The sequence below is a fragment of the Ovis aries genome, chromosome 1 (genome assembly GCF_016772045.2).
Source record: "Ovis aries strain OAR_USU_Benz2616 breed Rambouillet chromosome 1, ARS-UI_Ramb_v3.0, whole genome shotgun sequence".
In the NCBI taxonomy this organism is placed as follows: domain Eukaryota; kingdom Metazoa; phylum Chordata; class Mammalia; order Artiodactyla; family Bovidae; genus Ovis; species Ovis aries.
The window spans coordinates 20,455,372-20,472,861 of NC_056054.1; the positions used below are offsets into that span (position 1 = coordinate 20,455,372).

At 37.3% G+C, this 17,490-nt stretch overlaps 1 protein-coding gene across 5 annotated transcripts in view; it reads left to right on the top strand.

Annotated features, from left to right (window-relative positions):
- MAST2 (microtubule associated serine/threonine kinase 2) overlaps nt 1–17,490 on the top strand; it is a 199,617-nt gene that overhangs the window by 44,624 nt on the left and 137,503 nt on the right. Inside the window, exon 1 of one of the 5 annotated variants that reach the window (XM_042247324.2) lies at nt 16,202–17,022. The exons of the other annotated variants lie outside the window; for them this stretch is intronic. Within the exon in view, the coding sequence (XP_042103258.1) occupies nt 16,984–17,022 (39 nt within the window). The 5' untranslated portion in view covers nt 16,202–16,983. Of the gene's footprint in view, nt 1–16,201; nt 17,023–17,490 lie in introns of those variants that run through there. 5 annotated transcript variants of the gene reach the window in all.

Consider the following 17,490-nt stretch of genomic DNA (forward strand, 5'->3'; position numbering starts at 1 on the left):
AGTTTTCATCAGCACTATCACAGTGTTTAAAATGTATTTTGCTACAAATGAATGAATCTGGGTGTTTTGTTTACCCGGTATGACTGTATGGAATTGTGGTCTGTTGTCTTCTGTACTGTGACTCTTCATCGGTATTTCAGAACGCTGGGATTAAGAGCATCTCTGTCTAACAAAACTTTTTACAAGACATTGTATTGGGTCTTCTATAGTTGTTTATGTTCCTGATTATGAATGTAAATGTAAATTGCTATACTGTGCATATTAAAGGGATGGATAGGCATCTGATCTAGCCTTCTTGTAGATTTATGTGCTGTTATTCTATTTGGTACTTGCCTACTTATATAAACAGTCAGATTAGCTAAAGAATAGTTATATCTTTCCCTTAGAAGTAATTTATTGGAGATATTAATTAGTATTTCCACATCAACTAGCATTTTTTAATAACAGGGCCAATTTTGAAGGGGTCATTTACCACATGATTAAAAATAATAACATTTGTTAAATACATCTTATGTGCTAGAGGGTATGCTGAGTATTTGAAATGGATTAGATTTATTTAATCCTTATACCAGCCCTATGAGATAGGCATGATTACAATGATTGATTGCAATGTATGAATTGAGGACGTGGAGATTTAAAAGTGGGTAACTTGTCCAAGTTCATGCAGATGGTTCATGATAGAAATATGGTTTGAAAGCTCATGTCTCTTTTTGTAGAATGAATGCTCTTAATCTCTGATAATGTTTCTTATTATTTTGTGATGATCATATCTGGGAAACTTTTCTGTTGGTTTCATTTGAACCACTTTTGTTGAGAAATTATAGAGAAGCCTCTCCTTTAATGTTCTATAACAACTCCCTTTTCTCATCTAAAACCAGACAGAAAAAAAGGTTAGAGCAGGATAGATTTAACTGGACCTTCTGTATTTTTATTTGCTAAACCTAGCAACCCTAAACAGGGAGGGACCGAAGAATAGTAGACTTCTTTTTTAACAGTTGTGGTATTGGTTTCCAAACTTTGCTGCACACTGAAATTATTTGGGAATCTCCAAAACACTGATGCCAGGCTCTTGATCTCAGATACTCAAATTTAACATGTGTGGGTGTGACTTGGAGATCAGGATTTTTTAAAAGCTCAGGTTGACCGTAATGTGCAGCAGAGTTTGGGGACCACTGAGATGTGGGAAACTCAAGGTTTCAAGGAACTTCCAAAAATCCCTACACAATGTTTTTTTAATCTTTTCTTCTTTTAGCAGATGTTAAATATGCTGGATTAAATACCCATATTTATATATCCTTAAATACTGAGGCTTCTCTCTCTCTAAAATAGATCTTTTAAAATGGGGTTGCTGAATCAAAGATTATTTGCATATTTTATTTTAATAGGTATTATTGTTTTTAATAGTTTACCTTCTACCAGCAATATCTGAATATACCTGTTTTCTTAAATTTCTTTGTTGCTGCTAAGTCACTTCAGTCATGTCCGACTGTGTGCGACCCTGTAGACGGCAGCCCACCAGGCTCCCCCGTCCCTGGGATTCTCCAGGCAAGAACACTGGAGTGGGTTGCCATTTCCTTCTCCAAGGCATGAAAGTGAAAAGTGAAAGTCAAGTTGCTCAGTCGTGTCCAACTCTTAGCGACCCTGTGGACTTCAGCCTACCAGGCTCCTCCGCCCATGGGATTTTCCCGGCAAGAGTACTAGAGTGGGATGCCATGGCCTTCTCTGAATTTCTCTATTAGATATTAAAACTCTTGTAATTTTTGCCACACTATGTTATTTTTTAAAAATCTTTACTTCCCAGATTATCCATTTATTCATTCTGTCATCCAGCTTGATAGTCTTTGTCTTAACTGGAATATTTAGTCTGTTTTCTTTTATTGGAATTACTGATATATGGCCATTTATCTATTGCCTTATTTTGTGCTATTTGTCCATCTTCTCTGTATTTCTTTTTTTCCTGTTTTCTTTTGTATGGATTGGTTAATTCTATCTCTTTTTAGTCTTTCCAACCCCAGCTAGTTTAGAAATTTTGCACAATTTCCTTTCTTTAACTTAGTAATTACCACATGTACCTTGCAGCCTGGTTATTTTTTATTGTCTTCCCCCAATGAATTCACTTTAGGACAAAATTTTTTTTTAATTTCTTAATTTTTTAAATTGAAGGATAATTGCTTTACAGAATATAAAATTATTTACAGGGCAGCAGGTCAGGAAGCAACAGTTAGAACTGGACATGGAACAACAGACTGGTTCCAAATAGGAAAAGGAGTACGTCAAGGCTGTATATTGTCACCCTGCTTATTTAACTTATATGCAGAGTACATCATGAGAAACGCTGGACTGGAAGAAACACAAGCTGGAATCAAGATTGCCAGGAGAAATATCAATAACCTCAGATATGCAGATGACACCACCCTTAAGGCAGAAAGTGAAGAGGAGCTAAAAATCCTCTTGATGAAAGTGAAAGAGGAGAGCGAAAAAGTGGGCTTAAAGCTCAACATTCAGAAAACGAAGATCATGGCATGTGGTCCCATCACTTCATGGGAAATAGATGGGAAACAGTAGAAACAGTGTCAGACTTTATTTTTGGGGGCTCCAAAATCACTGTAGATGGTGACTGCAGCCATGAAATTAAAAGACGCTCACTCCTTGGAAGAAAAGTTATGACCAACCTAGATAGCATATTCAAAAGCGGAGACATTACTTTGCTGACTAAGGTCCGTCTAGTCAAGGCTGTGGTTTTTCCTGTGGTCATGTATGGATGTGAGAGTTGGACTGTGAAGAAGGCTGAGCGCCGAAGAATTGATGCTTTTGAACTGTAGTGTTGGAGAAGACTCTTGAGAGTCCCTTGGACTGCAAGGAGATCCAACCAGTCCATTCTGAAGGAGATCAACCCTGGGATATCTTTGGAAGGAATGATGCTAAAGCTAAAACTCCAGTACTTTGGCCACCTCATGCGAAGAGTTGATCCATTGGAAAAGACTCTGATGCTGGGAGGGATTGAGGGCAGGAGGAGAAGGGGATGACAGAGGATGAGATGGCTGGATGGCATCACGGACTCGATGGACGTGAGTCTGAGTGAACTCCGGAAGTTGGTGATGACAGGGAGGCCTGGTGTGCTGCCATTCATGGGTCTCAAAGAGTCAGACGCGACTGAGCGACTGAACTGAACTGAACTGAACTGAATGTAGAGACACAAACACAGAGGATAGACTTATGGACATGGCGAGGGTGGGAGGAGGCAGGAAGGAGAGGGTTCAAGATAAAGACTGTTTTTTATATATCTGTATCTTCAGTATACTCTGATGATAGGATTATTTGTATTGGTTTTAAGTAACCAACACCAAATAAAACCATCCATCATATAATGTTTACTAGTAGCAACCATAGGAAATTAATTGCTGGGAAGGGATAAAGGAAGGGAAAGTCACTCAGTCATGTCCGACTCTTTGCGACCTCATGGACTGTACAGTTTGTGGAATTCTCCAGGCCAGAATACTGGAGTGGGTAGCCTTTCCGTTCTCCAGGGGATCTTCCCAATCTAGAGATCAAACCCTGGTCTCCCTCACTGCAGGCAGATTCTTTACCAGCTAGCCACAAAGGAAGCCTGAGGAGGGGTAAGAGGAGATTCAAAGAATTATGTGTATCCTTTTGAGATTATAACTTCTAGGTGGGGGTATAAAATGAAGATACAGGGAAAGCTAACTAAATAATCCATGAAAATAGAGATTCATATTCCCTAATCTGAAACCATTGAAAGTAGATATGTTTTAGAATTCAGATATTTTTCTTTGTACTTTAGCATATACTATATATTACCTAACACAGGAGCAGGATCTGGGGTGCTCAAGTCATCAAACATTATATTTGTATCTCAAAACGTGAATATTGAGTGGGTGTAAATAAACATTAAAGTTGCCTTAGTTCAGTTTTGCTGCTAAATTATTTTTGGTATTAGTTGCTTTAAACACACTTTAGATTTTAAAAGAACTTAGATTTTGGAATTGGAGATAAGGGATTGTGAACCTGTATATTGCCAAGTGATGGTATATCATTTACATACTCTAAGAGAAGTAGGAAATCTTTGTGGTTCAGGCGATAAGGAAGAAAAGACATCACAGAGGTAATAATTTGAACTTGATCTTGAGGAATAGCTAGATCTTGAGGAATAGCTAGATCTTGAGGAATAGCTAGAAAGAGTTTGAGCATATCTATCTGTCTTACAAGAATAGTTAGGAAGAGAACAGTGGGACTGTGGACTGATTAAGATATATCTAGTTTTGTGTCCTGACTCTGTCCCTAATAATTTTGTGACATGAAGCACACAGACCTTTCCTTCTACTTCTGCTTTTCCTTTCTTCCTTCACCTCCCATCCTGTCTTTTCTTTTTCCTCACTCTCTCCTTGCTTTCACGTTTTCCTCCTTTCTTACTTTTCTGCTTCATGTTATACATTTATAATAAGATGTTATTTATAAAGTACTTAACACAGTATTAGGCATTTAGGTACCAGCAAATGGTAGTTACTATTTGGAAAGCATTTCACAAATTTAAAAATAGAGTTTTATTTAAATTTTATTGTTTGTTCTTCAAGACATCTTGCTGAAGAACATAGTGTATTATTAGCTCTGGAAATTGTGACATAGTATGAATGCACTACTCAAGATGATTAATGCTAAATTTATTTCCGATTCCACTGTTTTCTCTGTTAAATCACAAATGCCTATACAAAGTGTACTTTTTCCTGTTTCATCTGTTATTTGAAGAGAGTCTCAGAACATTTCTTGGCATCAGTTGGGCAGGGTTATGTGATTGTGATAATATTTTGTATTGACTGGAATTTTCTGCTTAGTTTGCCTCTGTGTAGGCTGCTTTTTTTCGGTCTTAATGAATATATTTTCAGTCCTTTTTATTGTTTAGTTGCTAAGTCCTTTTGACTCTTTTGTGATCCCATGGACTGTAGCCCTCTAGTCTCCTCTATCCATGGAATTTCCCAGGCAAGAATACTGGCGTGAGTTGCCATTTCCTTCTCCAGAGGATCTTCCCAACCTTGGGATCAAACCTGCATCTCCTGCATTGCCAGGTGGATTCTTCATCACTGAACCACTTTTCAGTCCTTCGAGGCAGCATTCAGAAGTTAGCAAATGAACCTAGGGAGGAGTCAAGACATCATGTCAAAATTTACAAAATAGACATTTTCCCCTTCAAAACCATTATTTCATGAGTAAAAATTCCAAATGATAGAGTTTAAATAGGTTCTAAGTATTATATAAAATATAATACACATGTATTTACGCATGTTTTTCTACTCTTGCCATGAGCTTGAGTCTTTGAAAGCAGAAAGGAAGATGACTTCATTTAGTAATGCAAGAGGCTGTACAGTTTATATCTGAGCTCACACTGCTAGGAAGACCATCTCTTTATGTTTTCACTCTGATGCTTAAGAAGCTTACAAAGTATTTCCCTCCCTTCCACAGTCAGATGTACCTAACTCTGGCTTTGTCAGTCAGCTTTCTAGACTGTGGTTTTACATATGAAAGAGTTATAGTCTTCTCAAATAGAAAGTGGTGGTCAGAGTTTCCCATTTGAAGGTTGTTACTAGTGAGTGAACCCACTCTAGTATTCTTGCCTGGAGAATTCCATGGACAGTGAAGCCTGGCAGGCTACAGTCCATAGGGTCACAAAGAGTAGGACACGACAGAAGCGACTTAGCATGCATGCACACACTATTGAGGATGGAATGTAGGCAACCATTTATAACTCTTTAGAAGCAAATTAGTTAGGAGAATGGAATTTAGACATACTAAAATGATAGTCTTGTTCCTTCTTTAATATTCGTCATCTTGTAAATGGTGTCACCATCTTGGTAAAAGATGACATCCTTGATTGTTCTGTTTTTCCCATGTTCAGTCCAAGAGCTAGTCTAGTTGATTCTCTGTATGGAATACACTCTGAATCTGTGTATTTCCCTTTTCCCCCAACTCTGCCAAACTTTATTGCTGGAACGCTGCCCCCCCCCCCCCCCCGCCATTTCTCTAGTCTAAACTGTTCCAGTAACTTACTGGATTTCTCTGCATTCTATTCCCTTGATCTACTTACACATCATTCTTCACAAAGTAGTTAGCACATTAAGATAAATTTTAAACGAAAGAAAGTAGTACATTAAAAAAAAATGTATATCAGGGACTTCCCTGGTGGTCCAGCGGTTAAGACTTAGCACTTCTGTTGCAGGGGATGCAAATTCGATCTCTTGTTGGAGAACTAAGATCCTGCATGCTGCTCGGTGCAGCCAAAAAATAAAAAACAATACATATCAGATTATATCATTCTTTTGCTTAAAATTACCCAATAGCTTCCCTTTATACAATGAACTCTAAATTCCTTATCATGGTCTACCAAGTTGCTATATGATCTGGTCCCTGCCTACTTCTCTGAACTCATACAGCAACGTTCTTCTTGCTGTATTCCATCTTAGTCTTCTCTCTGTATAATGGACCTATTCCCACCACAAAGCCTTTGCAATTTAAATTTTTGCTATAGCTGATAGGCACTTTTGCCTGATCTTTTAATGACTGTGTCTTTCTTTCAAATTTCATTTCAAATGTCATTTCTCCCCCATCACACGTTGTTTTCTTCATAGCATTTAACAATGTGTATATAAGTATGTATGTATGTATTTACATGTTTTTATTTGAAAATATAAGCTTCCCTGGTGACTCAGATGGTAAAGATTCTGCCTGCAGTGCAGGAAACCTGAGTTTGATCCCTGGGTTGGGAGGATCTCCTGGACAAGTAAGTGGCAACCTTCTCCAGTATTCTTGCCTGGAAAATCCCATGGACAGAGGAGCCTGGTGGGCTACAGTCCATGGGACGCAGGAAGTCGGACGCAGACTATCATAGCATACTTGAGGATTTCTGATTTTTGCCTTGTTCATTAACATCCTGATTGCTCTGCTTGGTGGAAGGACAAATAAGAAATGATGGGAGATTTTGTTCTTTATAATGTCTAGTGCAGACTGTCTTTGCATGAGTGCTAAGTTGCTTGAGTCATGTCTGACTCTTTGCAACCCTATGGACTCATGCAACCCATGAAGCTCCTCAGTCCATGGAATTATCCAGGCAAGAATGCTGGAGTGGGTTGCCATGCCCTCCTCCAGGGGATCTTCCAACACCAGGTGATCTTTGCGACACCAACTTATGGATGACACTTCTAAAGTAGTGTACCATTTTACATTTCCATCAACAGTGTATGAGAGTTGTAGTTGTTCCACATCATTGCCAGTGCTGACTTGTGTGAGTGTTTTTAACGACAGCCATTCTAACAAGTTTAATTTGGGGTTTTAAAGTCTTAGAATCATTCTGTCAGATGAATTTTTTAATAGGTATTTTAATTAATTGAACTAACTAATCAATGTTGCAAGGTAGTTTATGGCCCTTATAAAAATTACTCATGCAGTAGGGTATCTTAAAATGAACAGTGTAGGAATGGATGTCAGAAATGCCAATGTTAAAGAATAAAGAACTTCTAGCAATATGGGGTCACACAGAGTCAGACACGACTGAAGCGACTTAGCAGCAAGAGCAGCAGCAGCAATATGGCAGACTAACCTAAAGGTGAAGAGTCCTTCTGGTCTAAAGGCATAGAAATGCTGGATAAAATATACTTAAAAATAATAAATACCGTAGAAAACCACAGCTGAGCACAGTTAAAAAAAAAGAAAAAGGAAAACCCCCATTTGCCAAGATCAGAAGGAAAATTAAAAGCCAGACTAATAATTCTTTCGTAGTCCATGGTGTGCTTGGGTTTGTATATGAGCCTTAGAGTTTGGGGTTGGTTAAGAACTCTTTTTTTGTTGTTTTGGTTATTTTTACACAAAATACATGCTTTAAGAATAATACTTTACTGGAGTATAATTGGCATACAATCAGTTGTACATATTTAAAGTGTACAGTGTAAGTTTTAGCGTGTGTATACCTCTGTGAAACCACTGTCCCAACCAAGATAATGAATATATCCATCACTTTCAAAAGTTTCCTCTTGTTCATCTGTGAACCTTCCTTCCTATACTTCTCTCTCCTGTTTACATACCCAGGCAACCACTCTTTAGCTTTCTGTCACTGAAGATTAATTTGCACTTTCTAGGTTTTTGTGTAAGTAGAATTATCCAGTATGTACTATTCTGTTTAATTTCTTTCACGTATTATAATTATGTTGAGCTTGATCCATGTTGTGGCAAGTATCAATAGTTCATTCCTTTTTATTGCCGAATGGTATTTCATCGTATAGCTATGTGAGCTTTTTTAAATCCTTTGACCTGATGGTGAACATTTGGGGTTTGTTTCTGTTTCTTGAATAAACTACACTGTGAACATTTATGTAGTATCCTTTGTGTAGGCATATGATTTACTTTCTCTTAGATAAATTCATAGGAGTGGAGTGGCTGGATCATATGGTAGTTGTATTTGAAACTTTTAAATAACAACTAAACTGTTCTGAAGTAGTATACCATTTTGCATTCCCACCAACAAGTGTATTAGAGCTCCAGTTGTTCATGTCCTTGCCAGTGCTGACTAATGTCAATGTCAGCCTTTTTAACTTCAGCCATTCTGACAAGTGTGTCATGGAATCTCATTGTGCTTCTAATTTTCATTGTTCTGGTGATTCATGATGTTGAGCATCTTTTCATGTACCTACTTGCCATCCAAATAACTTCTCTGGTGAAGTTTGTGGTAGATGTTCTCCATCAGGTTGAGGAAGTTTGCGTCTTTCCCAGCTTCCTGATAGTGTTAACATGAATGGATGATGTATTTTGTCAACCGCTTTTTTGCATGTATTGAGATAATAAAGTTTTTCTTTTTTTAGTCTGGTAATTGGTGAATTGTATTGATTTGTTTTTTTTTTTTTTTCATTGGCTGACTTTGAAAAAAGATTTTTTTGTGGGGTTGGGGAGTGGTGCTGTACTGCAACCAGGGATTGAACTAGGGCCCACAGCAGTGTAAGTGCTGTCTTAACTACTGGACTGCCAGGGAATTCCCTCATTGGTTGACTTTTAAATGTTAAGCCAACCTTGCATTCCTCACATTAACCCCATTTGGTCATAATGTATTGTCTTTTTAATATATCATTGGATTTGATTTGCTAAACTTATTACATTTATTATCCTAAAATGTATTGTCTTTTTAATATATCATTGCATTTGATTTGCTAAACTTATTACATTTATTATCCTAAGGGAGATGTATGGCTTATTCTTTTTTTGTAATGTCTTTTGCCTGGTTTTGGAGTCAGGATGGTGCTGACATTATAGAATGTGTTTGGAAAATATTCCCTTTTCTTTGGTATTTGGAAAGAGTTTTTGAAGAATTTGTTTGTTTTAATGCTTGGTAGAATTTAGTATAGTGAAGTCACTTGCAGCTGTCATTTTATTTGTAGGAATATTTTTAGACTACAAATTCAATTGTTTTACTAGATATAAGGATATGTTTATTCATACTTTTTATATTTCTTGAGGGGGATTTGGTGTTTTATGGCTTTTAAGGAATTTATCCATTTCATCTAAATTGTGAAATTTATTGGTATCAAATTATAAATCTGTCATCCTGATCTTGGTAATTTTTTTCCTTCTTTTTTTCCTATCAGTCTGAATAATGGTTTATCCATTTTCTCAAGATCTACCTTTTGGTTTAATTGATTTCTCTTATAATAAGAAATTTATGTCTGTATGTCTGTATTTTCTACTTCATTGATTTCTGCTCTCATCTTTATTGTTTTGTCTGCTTATACTGGATTTTATTTATTCTTTCTAGTTTCTTGAAGTGGAAGCTGAGGTCATTTCTTTCCTAATAGAGGGGATTTAATAGTAGTAAACATTTCTCTCCTTGTACTAAGGCTTTAGCTACATCCTGCACATCTTTGACTTGAGTTGTTTTTAAATTTTCACTCAGTTTAAGTTACTTTTCAATTTTCTTTTTTATTTCTCTGAATGATGAGTTAGTCATGGGTGTTCTCAAATACGAGAGGATTTTAAAATATCACTTTTGTTCTTTTCTAAGTTATTTCCATTGTGGTCAGTTACATATATGACTTGCCTTTTAAAATTTATTGGTTCATATTTTACTGTGTTGAATATTGTCTACCTTAGTGAATGTTTGATGTGCACTTGAAAAGAATGTATATTCTGCCATTGTTGTGTGAGTCCTAGACAAGTGTCATTTAAGTCACGTTGGTTGATAGTGTTTAGGTTTTTTTTTTTTTTTGGTCCTTACTGCTTGCTATATCAGTTGTTAAAAGAGTATTTTGGAATCTCAAGAGAGGAAGGAGGTCAATGCATGTGCTATCTATGTTTTTATTTTTTAAGTCATTGATTTTCTAGCTTTGATTTTGTACTAAATTACTTCGGACAGTTTTCACAGTGAAGATCATTTTAGGTCATCTAAACCTTTAAGGTGAGGGAGCTACATAATTTAGAAATTAGAATTTAGTGATAAGATTTCCAGTTTCTATAAAAGTTTTGATTTATTTATGTCAGTGTTTAGATTGAGAGACTGAATTTTTTGGCGTATCTTTTGGAATGTGAGTATGACTTTTAGTTTTATCCTTTAAAAAAATAGGGAAAACAAAACCTCTAAAAACAGAATATAAAGGAATAAAAAAGCGCTTTTCTGTTTTTGAAAGTTGTTGGAAAATTTTCTGTTTTTGTTTTTAAGTTTTTTGTTTTGTTAGTGCAAAATTTACATTGTAATATGTAAAAGACATAAAAATGATACTGCTTTTCTATTCTGTGATTGCTTATAACTTTTGCCTGCCTTTTAAAAGATGACATTAATTTTTCCAGTTTCAGCCCATTTTCCTCACCATTTGACCTCTGTTAATTTTCAGCCCCACATGAAATAAATTACCTGATCTGAGGGACTGAGATTGCTTCTGGCAAACACAGTTAATGGGCTGTTTTTCAAAAGGGGGCACAAAACTTCAAACAGTAGGTGCCTCAGATATATGGGCATCTTGGAAACAAAGTAAAGTGCATTCATAGGATACGGTAAAATGGAAACATAGAAATCAAGTTTCAGCTGGTTTATTTAACTTTCTATTTTGAAATAGTGATAGTGTTTCCTAAGGTTTGAGGGAGGAATCTTAACTGTAAACTCGTGCATACTGTGAAATGGGGATATCATTAAAATCATTGTCTTTTTACCTTGAGGAACATATTTTTCCTCATTAAACAGGCCTATTTTGCAGGAATTTTACTTGGCTGGCTGGGTTTCCACTTAAACAACAAATTAAAAAGAATCCTTTGTTGAGGACCTGTCATGAACCGTAGAGGTTCCAGGTTCTATGCTTTGTACTGCGTGCAGTACTGCATGCCTGGAGAAGTCTCCTCCAAGATTGCCTTTAGGACTTGGGTTTTACAACCAGAGTTAATTTTTTCATTGAGCTTATGTTGGCTTTTTTTTACCATATAAAGCTCCTTATAGATTTCCACATAGGGTTAGTCATAAGATATTTTATTCATGTTCGAATAAATGAGAGGTTGATAGTTGTTGGAAAGTATATGGTTGCAACCTATTCTGAGAACTTATGTATTAAATTTTAATTATTTCTGCAGATGTTCTAGTTTTTAGTTAGTTATTACCAAGTAGTCTTTTTAACACCGTATTAATATATGGTAGAGAAGTTAAGGAAATGTTCTGTATGTCCTTTCTAGGACAGGAAAACCTCCTTCGTCTGTTCTGTTTAGTTAAAGCTGCATGTTCTAGGTGAAATGGGTTCAAGTTACTACTGTGTATTTTCTGAGCAGGTTACATCCCCTTCTTGGGTCCTAATTTATTGAAGTATAAAATAAGGGATTTGGTTCAATCATGACAACTGTTTCTAAGTCAACTTTATTCAATATAAACTGTTAATTTTTCTTAGCACTCCCTATGTCTAAACCCTTCCGTTCCTGGCTGCTGTATTTACTAACCTCCCAATTATTCCTCCCCTCTCTTGTTGGATACTGTCATCAGGTATAAGTCTTCCTATTCCTATCATTATCTTTATTATCTTTATCTTCAGCGACCATGTGGATCCTCCCACATGGAAGGATTCTGGCATCACAGTTACTCGACTTCATCATTATCATCATTTCTAGCCCACTTATGCACCCTCTTCAGGACCATACTCTGTGCCTTGGAATACTTCTGACATATTTTCCCACTGAAGTCATAAGGCTGGATAACCTGCTCACCATGACTGGACAGATTTTCAGCTCCCTCATTTAATTATTCTTAGAGTGTAACAGTTCTTAGACTTATCAGCATCTCTATTAGACTCTTCTGATTTTTTCCTATTCTTTCATCATTTTGCCTAGATTCCATTAACTCTTTAGTTAGTCTTTTGCCCCATTTTTTTGTTGATCCATCTGGTAAATTTGTCTAATAGAACTTTTGCCTTTGTGTTACTGTAGTTTACTGAAGAAAGCCTCACATGGATTAGATTGGTGGCTGGCCCTATAAAATTATGATGAATAATGTTTGTTAGTTTTCAACATTGCTTGCCAGTCCTTTTTCTTTTTTGGTGGGGTCCAGTGTCCTCCTGTTGATGGTTGTTCAACAGCTAGTTGCAATTTTGGTGCTCTCACAGGAGAAGATGAGCACACCACCAGTCCTTTTTCTTTAAGCGATCTTCTTATTCTCCGCATTATCTCTTCGAGTTCTCTTTGCTCCTCTCAAATCTCTATTCTCTTTGCTGACTTCCTTCTTATTTCACAGGGAAAATAGCTATACTTGAAAACGTTATTAGCTTCTTTACCACTAAGATTATAGATATTTTGTTACCTTTACCTGCTTTTTCTTGTGTTACAATGGAAGAAATATTCCTCCTCTGATCTCTGTAAATGCTGCACATCCCATCCGTTCCTTTTCATGAATAACTTCTTAAAGAGAATTGGCTGTGAGGGATAGAGAAGTGTTAACTGGAAGGTAGAAGAGCTGTCAAGATCTGCCATCTTTATTTCCTCATTTCCTGCTCACTCTGTATCACTTCATGGCAAGTAGATGGGGAAACAATGGAAACAGAGACAGACTTTATTTTTTTGGGCTCCAAAATCACTGCAGATGGTGACTGCAGCCATGAAATTAAAAGACGCTTGCTCCTTGGAACAAAAGCTATGACAAACCTAGACAGCATATTGAAAAACAGAGACATTACTCTGCCAACAAAGGTCCGTCTAGTCAAAGGTATGGTTTTTCCAGTAGTCATGTATGGATGTGAGAGTTGGACCATAAAGAAAACTGAACACCGAAGAACTGATGCTTCTGAACTGTGGTGTTGCAGAAGACTCTTGAGAGTCCCTTGGACTGCAAGGAGATCAAACCAATCAGTCCTAAAGGAAATCAGTCCTGAATATTCATTGGAAGGACTGATGCCGAAGCTCCAATACTTTGACCACCTGATGTGAAGAACCGACTCATTGGAAAAGACACTGATGGTGGGAAAGATTAAAGGCAGGAAGAGAAGGGGATGACAGAGGATGAGATGGTTGGATGTCATCATTGACCTGATGCACACGAGTTTGAGCAAGCTTTGGTAGTTGGTGATGGACAAGGAAGCCCGGCGTGCTGCAGCCCATGGGGTTGCAAAGAGTCAGACACAGCTGAGCGACTGAAATGGATGAACTGTAACCCATTGCTGGTGGGCTTCTGCTCTTCTCACCCATCTACCTCTGAAACTCTTCTTATAGAGGATACCAGTGACTTCCAAGTCAGAAAATTTAGGGGTGTTCTTGAGATATGGGTCTCTTGCCAGCATTTGTTACTGTTACCCCTCCTTTAACACTCTTTTCCTGGCTTCTTTAATAACATTAGCAGTCTTGATTTTCTTTTCATCTCTCTGTTTATTCCTTTTCAGTCTCCTTCAATTTAATCAGCATTTGTAAATATTATTTTAGTATTAAAAATGAAAGTTTAGGGCTTCCTGGTGGTCCAGTGGTTGAGAATCCGCCTGCCATTGCAGAGAACCTTTCAGTTCTTGCCCTGGGAACATCCCACATGCCACGGAGTGGCTAAGCCCATGCATTGCAGCTACTGAGCCCATGTGCCCTAGAGCCCGTGCTCCACAACAGGAGAAGCCACCGCAATGAGAAACCTGTGCGCTGCAATTAGGGAGTAGCCCCCTGCTCTCCACAAAGCCCATGCACAGCAACAAAGACCCAGCACAGCCAAAAATAAATTAATCTTTTTTAAAAAATGAGAGTTTATTAGATTAGAGAGAAGAAAGCAAAATTGGCATGAATTTAGCCAAAACATGAGGCTTTCAAGAAGCCAGGTTGTGGCAGGAAATTTTAGGTAGAGTGCGTTCTATTTTGTCTTTAGAAATATTGAGAAAGGTTAAGAAGCATCAGTATATGTTGCTTAAATTACTCAGCAATCCAATAAAGTACATGATTGTATTCCTGTTTAACCGCAAAGAATATGAGATGGAGAAGAAGGATGGACGTACTCAGGAAGCGGTGCATTGTTCTTTCTCATTGGAAGGCTAAGGTTGCAGCAGGGTGGTGTGGAGATGAAATCTGTTGTTCCTGTGTTACAGAGAACATAGGAAGGGGTTTGTTACTGCATTTTTTGATTAGTGAGGACTGGTTAAATATTTTTAAGCTGTGTATACTTTAGATAACAGAGACTGTCTTGGCCAAGCGCTGGTAATCCTATAACATTTGTTTCAGTGACCAGATGGCAATTGGCCCTGGAAGCCTTTTTTGTGGATTTCCCAGTGACGTGAATTGAGTGCTCTTTGACACCCCTTTTTTGCGCTTTGTCATAATTCTCAGATGGTATCATGATTGCTTGTTTGTATTTGGCTTCCCTATTGGATTTGAGCTCTTCTGAAGTGGAGTTATTAGTTTACGGGTAATGTTAATCTTGGTAATTTTTCCCCACTGCCCATCTCAATGCTTGATATAATATATGATTCCTGAATTAGTAAATGAATGAAGAGTTTGAATTTTTAATCTCTGGCCTGAACAGTTTATCAGAATATATCATTTCTACTTCCACAGGATTAGAGACTCATTCCTACTTCCTCTCTGCTGTTGAATATGTTTTAGTTAATAAAATCTCTTTTGATTGAAAGGTTCTGTAGCTTTAAGAGCTGTGACTTTGCAGACACTCTTCCACTGGATAACACACCCTATGCAAATCAGCTGTCTGTTCAGGTCTTGTGTTTGTTTTCCCCATAGACATAATCCATCCATTAGTTGTTTAAAGCAGCAGATGGAAGGAGTCCATGGAGATGTGGATTTATTAGCTCTCACAATGAAAGACCACACTGGTTGTGCTCCAGATTAGAAGGTTTTTGCTGAATGAAAGAGAAGTGGATCCTGTTTTCTGTGCTATTTTCAGCAGTGTGGCTAGCTCTTGTGACTGGAGTCAGTTGTGAGAAAGACCAGAAAAAGATTTTGTACATAGACCTTCCTTCAAGCCCCAGACTGTTTGGTGCAGCTACCATAATTATAGGAGGGGCAGCTTTTTCTCCTTGTTGGGTACAGACTGAAGCTGTCCTAGAGTTGTTGCTATATTTACTCCTTAGAGTAAAGGTATGTATAAAGCATCCTGAGTCAGGGTGTATACATACTTTTAGTTGTCAAATTAGGAAATTTGGATTAATATCTTCTGAAATCCTTTGAAGAGGGAATAATCTGTGTGTGTCCTTCGAAGAACTGTGACTGTGAGTCGGTAGATAATGTATTTAACTCTCTTCCTAAGAATGTACTGCTCCCTTTGCTAACAGTTCTTTTGTGACTTATTAGAAAAATCACTCACTTGCCTTGATTTTCCTTCCCCTGTGTTTACTAGAATTCTGGGAACTACTGTAAAATTGAAAAGTTTAAAACGTTGCCTATGGAGTGTTTAAGTGATAAAATCATATGAGAGCTAACCTTTCACTCTTGAACTCTCTTTATTTTATATATATATACATAATATATATATTTACAACCTATATATGTTAAAAAGAGACTTGAATCATCTTTAAACCTGGTTGAACTCTTGCTTTGAAAATAACAACTGGTGACCCAAGAAACAATTCTGAGATTATTAAAGTCCGGGTAAAACTAGATTTTTCTCACGCTGTGCCCTTTTAGAGGTCTGTTAGAATGGGAGCTTTTCCTGTGACAGTACTGTCAGCAATGAATAGATGAATGAATTTGTCCATGCTCAGAACTCACCACACGTGTACAAGCCCCCTCCAGGACATAAAAGAGCATGGAGACTGACCTTAGCAATGATCTAAGCTCCAGAGGAAAGAGGCTTTCGTGACTGTCCAAGAAGTGAAGACCAGCGTATCTAGAGATAAAGAAACAAAAGAGCCTGTGACAGTATTGAAAGAATCTGACATTTGCTTTGTCTGTACAAAGGATGAAAAGAATTTTGCCGACTTAGTCAAAACAATAACTGGTTTTATATCAGCCTGAGCTCAAAATAGAGCCTCAGAATAATATATTTTTCTTTGTATTTCTGAAGAATTATCTTTTTAAAAATGTACGTGGCGTGGTTTTGTTTTGGGAAAGGAAAACGTGACACGGATTTTATAAGCTTAGTAGCTGTAGGTGGAGACTCTCTTGTTTTGTGTGCCAAACCTTTTTAATAAGCAGTGAAGTCAGGATATTAAAGATTGGAATTTTTTTCAGGGAGCTTTGTCCTTTTCTTGGTACTTCAGATGTTTTCAACCAAAAGGGGTATGTATAGAAGAGAAAAACAAATGGGAAAAATTTCCCCCTTTTGTGGTGGTGATTCAGATGAGATTTGTCTGGACTGCTGTGAAGAAAGACGTGGCTGTGATGTGAGGCAGTGATTGTGTACTCACGCTGGACTGAGAGAAACCTGGTTTAGCGGAGTGGTGGGCACAGCATGGGGAAAGCTTGATTGTGTGCCTCTTTCCCCAGCAGTAAGCAAGTAGGCTCTAGTGGCTGACTGTCTGGAGAGTGGCTTTTGTTGGTCTGCTATCTATTATGGATGATTCCAGTATTCTACAAAGGAGAGGGTTACAGGTGAGTAACAGAAAGCCTTTTTTTACTAATCTCCTTCCTCTTACTGTCTATTGAAAATATACTGAGCAGATGGCTTCAATTTTATTTAATTCATTTGAGGCAGGGGAGAATGCTACTAACTTCCTCTATATTCCATTATGTGTAACTTATAATTAAAGGAATCATCTAAGACCTTTCTACTTTAATAGAAAAATTTTGCTGCTTAGGTTTACTTACCCAAGTGGACTAATTGAGTCAGACCCATGCACACCTAGTTTTGGACACCAGACGTTTCTGACAGATTGTCTATTGTAAACATATTCTGTTCCTGACCACTGTGCCTGCCCGTCTTTCCCTTAATTAATTCAATTATATGTGTTAATATATGTTTAACCCTACACATAGTTTTAAGAACTTATCTAAATTATCACTTTGCATACGTAATATAATGTAACCATATGTGATAACCATGTATCTGACTCCTATTTT